Source organism: Vombatus ursinus, unplaced genomic scaffold, assembly GCF_900497805.2.
Source record: "Vombatus ursinus unplaced genomic scaffold, bare-nosed wombat genome assembly UNPS02006692.1, whole genome shotgun sequence".
Classification (NCBI taxonomy): Eukaryota; Metazoa; Chordata; class Mammalia; order Diprotodontia; family Vombatidae; genus Vombatus; species Vombatus ursinus.
In genome coordinates this window covers 635-11,204 of record NW_020946470.1, presented here as the reverse complement: position 1 = coordinate 11,204, position 10,570 = coordinate 635, and the positions used below count along the sequence as shown (strand labels likewise).

At 35.0% G+C, this 10,570-nt stretch overlaps 1 protein-coding gene across 1 annotated transcript; it reads right to left on the bottom strand.

The window, feature by feature from the left end:
• Positions 1-2,122: 2,122 nt before the first annotated feature.
• LOC114033035 (zinc transporter 5-like) lies at positions 2,123-10,065 on the bottom strand (the record flags this gene model as incomplete). The annotated part of the gene is made up of 4 exons (XM_027848484.1): positions 2,123-2,290; positions 3,483-3,709; positions 5,853-6,084; positions 9,896-10,065. Coding segments are annotated over 4 exons (782 nt in total), but the record flags the coding sequence as incomplete, so codon positions are not given.
• Positions 10,066-10,570: the final 505 nt, after the last annotated feature.

Sequence of the window (10,570 nt, the reverse complement as noted above, 5' to 3'; positions counted from 1 at the left end):
AAACATAAAATTCTCTCTTTGGGATTCAGTGTTCTTCATAATCTAGCCCTCTATCCCCAAACTTTCCACGCCTCTAACACCTTATACCTACCCACCCTATGGCCTACGATCCAGTGACACTGGCCTCCACGTTGTTCTGTGCACAAGATCCTCCATCTCCTGACTGGGCATTTTCACTGGCCTGGAATTTTCTTCCTCCTCATCTCTGTGTCCTGGTTTCCTTCAGCTTACAGCGAAAATCCCACCTTCTACAAGTAGCCTTAATTCTACTGCATTCCCTCTGTGATTAGCTCCAATTTCTTCTGTAGATAACTTGTTTGTATATAGTTGTTTGCATGTTGTCTCCAATAAACTGAGAACTGTTTGAGAGTAGGGACTATCTTCTGTCTTTCTCGGCACTTAGCACAGTGCCTGGAACAAAGTAGGTGCTTAATATATGTTTACTGACAGAATGACACTGAGTTAACTGGCTATTCAATTAGTTATAATCAACATTTTGTTAATGAGCTGAGTTTACTAAAGCAGGGGCAGATAATCAAAATAGGTGGCTAACAATGAATTTGGGAGAGGGCCAAAGGTTAAACTACTGAAAAACCTACCATGCAAAAATGTCAGTGCCCCCCTTCTCCCCTCCTACCTGGTCTGAAACTTTAATCACTAGAATAACTCCTTTGGATTAGATGGAAATAGAGGAACACTGGAAGGGCCTCTAGCTTTCTTTTATAAGCAACAGCATGACAAATTACCCAAGTATCATCTTGGGGGACACAGAGTCTGGCCCTGAGATAAGATATAGGACAGATAAGTTTCACTGGCATGGAAAGTATAGCAGAGACTAGTCTCAGATGTGGTTGCCCACTGGTAGTTTTGAGGACAGAAGGCAGGTTGCAGGTATATGGGAGGTACAGGTCGGGGGAATACTTACTGTCACTTTTTGTTTGTAGGGTAAGCTGTTCCTTAAAACATGGTGCTAACAAGAACACTGAAATAATGCCAGTCTACTTTTTAACCATTAATTGTACCTCTCACTCAGGCTTATCATCTAACAAATTGGCCCATAATATCAACAGGGAATGAGTGAGACTAGATTAATGGATCAGTACAAATATATCCTCACTGCACTTGAAAGTTTTATTGATGGTAGGACCAACAGACTAACTTCAATTCTAAAGAGGCAGTGGGAAGAGAAGATTTTGGTATTTTTTGAGTTTATGTAAATGATTCACATAGACTTTACTACTACTAATTTAATATAATATGTTCCAATGAGTAACTGACATAGCAAATGGAAATTTATTACCAAAGGGAGGACTCTGGACTCCAGGGTAGGGAGGGTAAAGGTGGGAAAATATCTTCCATAGTTAAGTGAACACCAAAAATACACCTGCTGATTAAAATGTATGAAAAAACCCTAACAGTTCTAATCTACTTTCTCAGATTAAAACAACTAATTGTTTTAAATTTTTAAAATTTGTGCTTATGATTGTCACTATGTAGTAGTGTATTCATAAATAAACAATTATGTAATGGTCTGATTTTGATGGCCTATACTAGATAGGCAGGCTAAGAAATCACAGCTAATCCCGTGCTGAAATTGTTATTCAGCCTATCAATTTCTATGCATGTGGTATTAAAACTTAATATTTAATTTATGACTTTTTAATTAAAAGGCATATTCTAGGGCCCAATGACAGTCTTAAAGCCTGTGTGTAGCCAACTATCTAGACAGGCATAACTTCTTTTCACCTTCTAGAAGCTGCACATGACCCACATTACTCTACTTTGAACAAAGAGGGACCACACATTTTTAATATTATCTGGGTTTATACAAGATGCCTAAAATTCCCTGGAACTTCATGCAGCACACTTTCTCAATAAGCCTGTCAGAGGAGGGATTGCCAGTAGCTTCTCAATTGTATAGTCATGTAATTGGAAGCAGTTCACTGTTTTTTCTTTGTTCCATCTTGGAAATGTCTTTATCAACTATTGAGGTCAATGAGGATTAGAAAATTCTGAATAAATTGCAAATGATAGATTTGGAATGCTTTGAATATGTATTAGCTGGTTACAGATGCCTAGAAATAAGCTTAGGCCAAGTGACTCCTTTGGAAAGCTATTCTGATATTTTTGAATAGGGTTACAAGTTCTTAAAATGTTTTACCTGTTGTACAATCCGCTGTTCTAGTACATCTGACATCACCTGTATGTGAATCGTACCAGCAACAACACTGGCAGAATGACGCCAAAAATGAGGGTCTCTGTAGGATATTAAACCTTCAATTTTCTGAATCTGCCAAATTGGAAAAAGGTAGCAATAAATATTTTTCATCTGTCAGAAATGAAAATAAATACAGTAGCACATAGCACACACTGATTTAGTTATTAATTTGTCTGTCACCTAGTAATCCCTGGTCCAGGAAAAGTTATTTCATTGAACACCTTTGAATATTTCTAGAGAGGCTGGGAGTTCTTTACTCAGAGGAGGAAAGAACAAAGGGGATAACTAGCAAGAGAGAAAGGTAGTCCAAATGTAAAAACCACAACTTTATCCTTACATATAAATAGCATCAGAACACTGAAAATAGTTAATTGGAAAATGGGTCATAGTGGCTGTCATATCCAGGTTTCTGAATCACTGTTGGTACACAAACAATAGCATTTATCCCATGAAGTGTGACACACAATATTGGTCACCAGATAGAGCCTATACCAAGATAAACTCCAACATACTCCTAAAACACTGAGATATGCTAATATATTTCCACCTAATCAATGCTTCCATACCCTTCTTCAGATTCACACGTATAATGATATATGGACATGCAAACACTCCCCTTTTACCATTCTATACAAAAAAAAAACCTCCCATCATTTAGAAATATTCATCATTCACCTACAATTTTTGTACTTCTAGTATAAATATACACAGGCAAAAAACTAAGTGGATAGTTTCAGAGAAACCTGGGAAGACTTACATGGATTGAGGCACGGTAAAGTGAGTTGAATCAGGAGAATACAAAAACAACAGTCTAAATAAAAAACACTAAAAGGCTAAAGAACTCCAATTAATGAAATAAACAATGATTCCAGAAAACAAACGATAATGTATGTTCCCTATATCCTGACAGAGAGATGATGGACTAAAGAAGCAGAATGACTGGATATAGTCAATGTGGGGATTTGTTTTGCTTGACTATGCATATTTTTTTATGAGGGCTGAGGTTCCCCTCCCCCCCATTAGAGAAAAGGCAGGGAGAGAAAATAAATGCTTAAATGAAAAAAAAAATTAAATTAAAAAAAATATATATCCAAAGAAGCAGTTTTTAATCATATAGATCAAATCTTTCAGTCAAATTTTTGCAAACCACAATGTTTTTAAAATTCCAGTGAAGAGAGGATTTATACAGTTTTAACTGCTCCTCGTTAATATACAAAGAAAAATTTGAGTGATCACACATAATATGTAGAAGTTCAAAGCCCACCTTTTCTAATGCAACGTTTATTTCTTTTTCATTCTCTGGTGGCAGCCTTAGAAGTAGCACTTGGCAGGCATCTTTAATCAGTGGAATAACACTGAGAAAAATTAATACAGCAATAAAAAGAGAGCAGAGAGGATCAGCAAAGAACCATCCAAATTGTTCTATAAGAATTGTGGATACAATTACACCAATACTGCCAAGTGTGTCTGCCAAAATGTGTAAAAACACACCTGTGAATAAAACATAAACAATTTTAAACACACACAAACACGTGTGTATGTGTGTGTATATATATGCATGTATATATATACATATACATAAAAAAACATTTATCCAAATCACTTATAGGGCATAATTAGAATTCAAAAACTTCAAGAATATTCATACATATATTAAAATTACGCTTAAAAGTTTACACATTTGTGTAGTGTAGTGAAATTATAAAACAGCATATATAAAACACAGTCTTTTATTCTTGCTTCTATGAAGATGGCTGTATATTTATAATATAAATTATTTAAAAATCAGAAGTCATACAATTTATTTTTCCTAGTTATCTCCTGATACCTATGTACTTTTATACTTCTTTCTTCTCCCCAATCATGTTACATTTTCATGTAAAACCCAAATAATCATATCATTTTTCTCTTTAGGATTCCCTAATTTCATTGCTATGAGGAAAAAAAACACTTAAATTTACTATTAATTCTAAGATGTGATCATGAGCTTAATTGCACATATTTAACTCAACAGATAAATAGCTTATCAGAAACAGAGTTTTCCTACACTAAAATGGTCACTGAACACTCTGATATTTGAATTAAAATGCTAGAATATATAGGTTGGGGGTGGGGGAGTTGGGAGCGGTGGCACTTATTATTCCCAGGATAAAAGGGGCCTGTGGAAATTCTGAAGCAAAACGGAGGCAATTAAGCCGATTAAGATACTTTAAAAGCACCATACAAGTAATTTTAGCACATAATTTCATCACATACACAGACACACACCCCTTCACTTATATAGGGAACTCCCAGGGCAGAAACTCTACATATGCAGAAAAGGAAATCATTTATAATTTCAGTCTTAAAGAGAGGCACATGGAGAGGTTAAATGACTTGTCTATGATCACATAGCTATTATGTGTCAGAAGTAGGAATTAAATCTGGGCATTTCTGATTCCAAGGCTAGCCCTCTATCCATTTGTTATTTGTTATTTTAAAGGGATAATTGTCATGGAATTCTGCCTAACCATATTATACTAAAAGTTGCAGGGAATAGCTTGAGAAATTCTGCTCCAAGTTAGATTGATTTTAATGTTTATTCTCCTTGACCTCTCTGCAATGTCTGACACTAGCCAACCAATTTGAAATTCTTCTCCTCTGGCATTCCTAACTTAAGACTTAGTATGATTCTTTTCTGTCATTTTCTTCTCTTATTCCATCCCCTGTGTCTCAATCCTTGGTACTTAGCTTTTTTTTTTTTATTAGCTCTCTAGAGGCAGCTGGGTGGCTCAGTGGGCCTGAGGACTAGGCTTGGAGATTAGAAGACCTAAGTTCCTATCTGACCCCTGATATTTACTAGCTGTGTATTCCTAGACAAGCCACTTAACTGTTGCTACCACAGTTTCCCTATCTATGAAACAGGGATAATAACAGCACCTTTTTCCCAAGGTTGTTCAAAGTGCTGAGCAAAGTGCTTGGCACATAGTAGGTGCTAAATAATTTCCCCCCCCCTTCCTTTCCTCCTTCCTCTGAAAAACACATCCATTTGCATTACTCAGACACTGAAATCTTGATATAATGTACCCTGATTAACAAAGAACTCAACATAGCTAATGTCTTCACTGGACTTCCAATCCAATGGCATTTCTTTAAAAAAAAAAAACAAAAAACCTTTCAGAAAGCACAATGATCTCTTTCCTCCCGTGAGAGGGATGGCATTCCTTTTTTTTTTTTTGGCTAGGCAATGGGGTTAAGTGATTTGCCCAGGGTCACACGGCTAATAAGTGTTATGTGTCTGAGGCCGGATTTGAACTCAGGTCCTCCTGAATCCAGGGCTGGTGCTCTATGCACTGAGCCACCTAGCTGCCCTGAGGGACGGCATTCTTACACAGTCTTGCATGGCATAACTTTTCAACTTTCTCTTATGAAAGAGCTTCAAGACTTTGCATGCCATTACCAGAACTTTTCAATGTAAAGAGTTACAGAATCCCCACTATGTGTTCTTTGTCTGGAGGTTCTCTTTCCTGGTAGAATGTGTTATTTTTCTGAATAGGTAGTTTTGGTGGGTATATTCCAGGATATCCTTTATTTCTACAATTAATTCACTTAATTACTAAACATCATATTTACAGACTACCTAGCCAGCACTTACCTCTCATGTTAGCATTCATGCCTCCTCCTGAAGATCCATGGGAGTGTCCGTGGCTGTGACTGTGCCCATGATCACTGTGAGAATGATTGTGTCCATGACTGTGTCCATGGTGTGAATGGCTGTGATCGTGTGAGTGACAGCCTCCTTGAGAAGCTCCATGGACATGGCCATGAGCATGGCTAAAGGCACAGACACCAATAAGGTTTACTATCAGCCCTCCAACTGAGACAGGCTATTAAAAGGGAGAAAAGAAAATCTAACTTCACTATTTTTCCTATCATGCAAGGTTAAACTTCTTACTACAAAATTACCATGTGCACAATTTTTTTTTGTTAAGAGTATAAAAATATTTACAGTACAAATCTCACTAAAATTATTCACCTTGGAGAGGGTTAACCTGAATTAGCAAGAAGTCTAAATTTTAGAAAATTTTTAATGAAATGATGTTCTATTACTTCCAAGTACATAAAGTAACAAAGTAATGATCTTGAAAATATCATAGAAGAGAGTTTCTGCTGAATCTGCTTTAATGAACAGATAAAAAAATAATTCACATTTGGCTTATACTTTAAAGAAGCCACTGATAAGAACAAAGTCCCTATATATGCCAAAATATTTACGGCAGCACTTTCCACAGGTACTACACAATATATATATGTTTTCAGACATTTTCAAATGTATTGGTCAGTTGTGTTGTTTTTTTCCCCTTTTCTTATTAGATTTATACCAGAAAATATGAATAAACAATTTTTTTCTCTTAACATACATTCTAAATCTGTCATCTGAAAAATTAGGTTCAGCTTACACAGGACAAAATAAGATATGCCGCATCATTATCTTTTTTACTAGTTAAGGATAATTATGAATAATAGAAGGTACAGCCTATTTTCCTAAAATATATTGCCATTACTTCCATTGCAAGTTCTGGACCACTCATGAAAAGTTACTTTTTTTTTTTAAGCAGCAGTATATAATCTGACATGTTAACTAGTTCTAAGAAAACATGATATTACAGGTAACAGATAATTCCATAAATGGGCAAATGGATGAATATCACGGTAGGATTTTGTAACATTAGGTGTGATTTGGTTAAAATATATTAATGAAATTAGGGCAATATTATGTAGGGCACACTTATGATGACAAAAAGGTAATATACTGTTAGAAAAATAACTTTTCAATTTTAATTATGAGATGATATTATATAATTACATAGTAAAATCATAACTAGCAGTAGACACTTTCAGCTCAATAATCTAGAAGTATGCTGAAAGACATAATCAAACCCTTTATTCTGATGATCTCATTATTGGAATAAATAGAAGAAGTAAAAATGATAGCAAAAACAATCATTTTCGGAAAGAAACTAACCAGAACATTCCCTTTCCTCATGCTCAATTTATCCAAGAGGCAAATCATAAAAGAAACCCAAAATATACACATTAAGATCCTGTGTCTATGGTACATTATATCATAAGATACTTTATAACTGACATTCAGAATGATTACTATGAAACACCCAATCCGAAAAAGATTGAATTATATTATGCTTACTACAGGAGAAAAAGTACAGTAGTTTAAAAAAATGACACAGAAGACTGGAAGACTATCAGAAACCTTATGCCTATATATCATGAATGTTTTTTAAAAGAAGAGAGTGCTGCATACATTGAATATCAAACACTACCGCAAAGCCTGACTATATCATAATTGACTATATCGTAATAGAAAGTACATGATTCATTACTGACACGAGAATCATTTCAGAATCAGCTCTATTCAATCAATCATTGATAGTCAATTCAGTCACTGACTCACACATAAGTCAAAATCAATATCAAATTAGAAGACATCCTACAGAAAGCACGGAGTGAGATCCAACTAAGCCAGATCAATTCAACAGCATGGCACCTACAGATGGAACTGGAAGGATGACAAAAAGATACAAACTGAAATGGATATGCTTATGTTTCCATAGTGATAAAAACGAAGAGACAGTATTAAAGAAGGTATCAACACCAAAAAAAACCCTTAAAAAAAAACAAACAAACTAGACCTGTAATTTCTTAGATTTGGGGTCTTTGATTAGAAAACTCCCTCTACTAAAGCATCATCAACAACTGTTCTACAGCTTAGACTCTTAGAGGTACCTAAGGCAATAAGTGATTAAGTAACTGGATCAGGGCCTCTGTTTATAAGAGAACCTTAAGAGATGAAAAATAGTTGTTACAGTAAGAAGGCCAAAGGAACCCAGAAACTACCTCAGGCAGCAAAACCCGATCTCCTTGTCAAGATTGGTAGCCAAGGGTAATGGCAGTTTAAAATAGGAGCTCATTTGCAAAAGGCTCGAAGAAGATCACAATTAGTATTACCTTACAAAATGATGAAAAGCATTAGAGATGAAGACAAATCTGCAGAAAAGGTTGGCATGAGATTCAACTTAGCTAGATCTTTCCAAAAGCATCTGCGGATAAAACCTGGAGGAAGCTAAGTAGATACAAAATGTTTCTATAGCTGGAAAAGCATCAGTGATAATACAAGCATCAATGAGAGTGGAACCCACCATACTTGCACTCTAACACCTGGAGGAGATGAAACTGGGAAGAGCAGCTGAACCTGAGCAAGTATGTGAAGAAATCTGTCTAGAAATGATATAATTTAAAGCAATGAGAGAGTGATTTTTAAGAGAGCTCAAAGACAGAAAAATATTCCCCACAAAAAAAAAATCTATGTAATATTATTCCCCATATCACCAACAAAAAGGGCTCCAGAGAAGCCACTGTGTTATTAACCCATATATTCCTACTGTGTGAGAATAGTCTATTAAAAGTATCCTTGATGAAAATCTAAAAAAGGAAGAGAGGCAGGTCTTGTGCCACATCTTTAAAGTCCCATAAAGGGATTGACAGATACAGAGAATACAACAGACTACACTGTTTATTGTTTGTTGATTACCACATGACCAAGGGGTAAAATGCAGCCTTATATACTCTCTTCCAATAAAGTGTCTCCTACACATGTTAAAGTCATACAAAACTCCTTGATAGACTCATAAAGATGACTCTCTACGATTATCTTTTGATTACATCAAATGAGGCATAAAATAATTGTATGTTTTGCCAAGGTTATGCAAAACCAAAATGGAAAAATGACAAGATTCCTTCACTGCTCATGACATAGTGGTAACTGCATCAATACCAAGAATAAAATGGTGCCATCTCACAGTGAAAGTGAGTTTTTTAGAAGAGATATGCTAATAATCAACAAGAAAAAAAATGAAGTGAAGAATGTGTTCTTGCTAGATTATGACATTCAATTCAAATGACAATCAGTATGTTCATCGTGGATAGGTCCTCCAGATTAACAACAAGCTGGAACCAGAATTAAACTGAAGGAAGAGATTGGGTGGATGCATTTGGGAAACTACGCAGCACTTTCAAGGACTAAAAACTCCTTTAGGAAACAAAACTCCATCTTTTTAACACAGATGTTCTTCTAGTGGTGCTATATGGCTGCAAACCATGAAATCTCACAGTATCTGAAAAATCAAGAGTGATTATTTCTCACTATGTCACTCAAACTCTTTAGCTCTCATCCCTTGAATGATTTAGCAAGAAACAGTCTCAAAACTGCACTGGTGTGCATAAAATGTTATAAAAATCCATAGGAAAGCTGTTAGGTCTTTCTTTAGTTAGATTCTCTTTGGAGAGCTACAGGGGAAGGGCACAAAAATAATCTGCCTGGGACTAGTGAATACTCAAATTAAATCATGGATCAACTGAAGTATTAAACTGAAAATATGTTTAAACTGCAGATTTGGTAAGTCAGAAGAATAAAGTACTACCTACAGATTCATTGTGTTACCTCAAATATATTAGCAGAGATTACTTTAAAAAGTTATGAATATATACTAATATAGAAAATTACACCAATAAAAATACATTATTCTCACATCAATGACTGTAAAGTTTTGGTTTTAGCATGGAAAAATATTTTAATCATTATGCAAATAGGAAATTCAGAAGTAAATTAAAAACACTTACCGCTAACATGTATGTATCTAATTCTGGAGGATCTATCAATCTAGCCACTGATTCCACAAACAAAAAGAAAGCTATTACCATCAGAAAAAGTCCATTAATAAAACCAGAGAGAATTTCTATTCTGCCATACCTGAAAGAGAATAGTGCATTTTTTTTAAAAAAGGAAAGGACTAAAAAATAAGATAGACAAATTTTAACAGTGCAAATAACTGACAACACATTTTAATGTACTTTTCTTTTAAGGTTTTATTTAACAAGAATATTCTTATATTGACAAATGTAGAAACTTAAATTGAGACTGCCGGGGTAGTTTATAATTAATGAGAATGGGAAGAGAAACAAGGTTTTAAAATACCTTATCCACTTTCTCAATGAAACAGCATCCCTTATATGCAACATTTTCAAATACTGAAAACTTTCCTTAATATCAAAAATAGTATCATCTTGTATAACACTGATTTGCACATGATATTTTAATGTGTTGTACTGTACTGATTCGTACTGTGTACTAGTTTCTGTTGTACGGTGCAGGCTAAGACTTTCAGGTTCATAGTATAAGAGACAGGAAACAATTTTAAGAGGTCATTTAGTCTTGCTCTCTGCCTATACAGAAGTGAATGTTCCAACTGGTTATGGATTCTATTTTCAATACTCTCCATAGATGATTCCAGAATA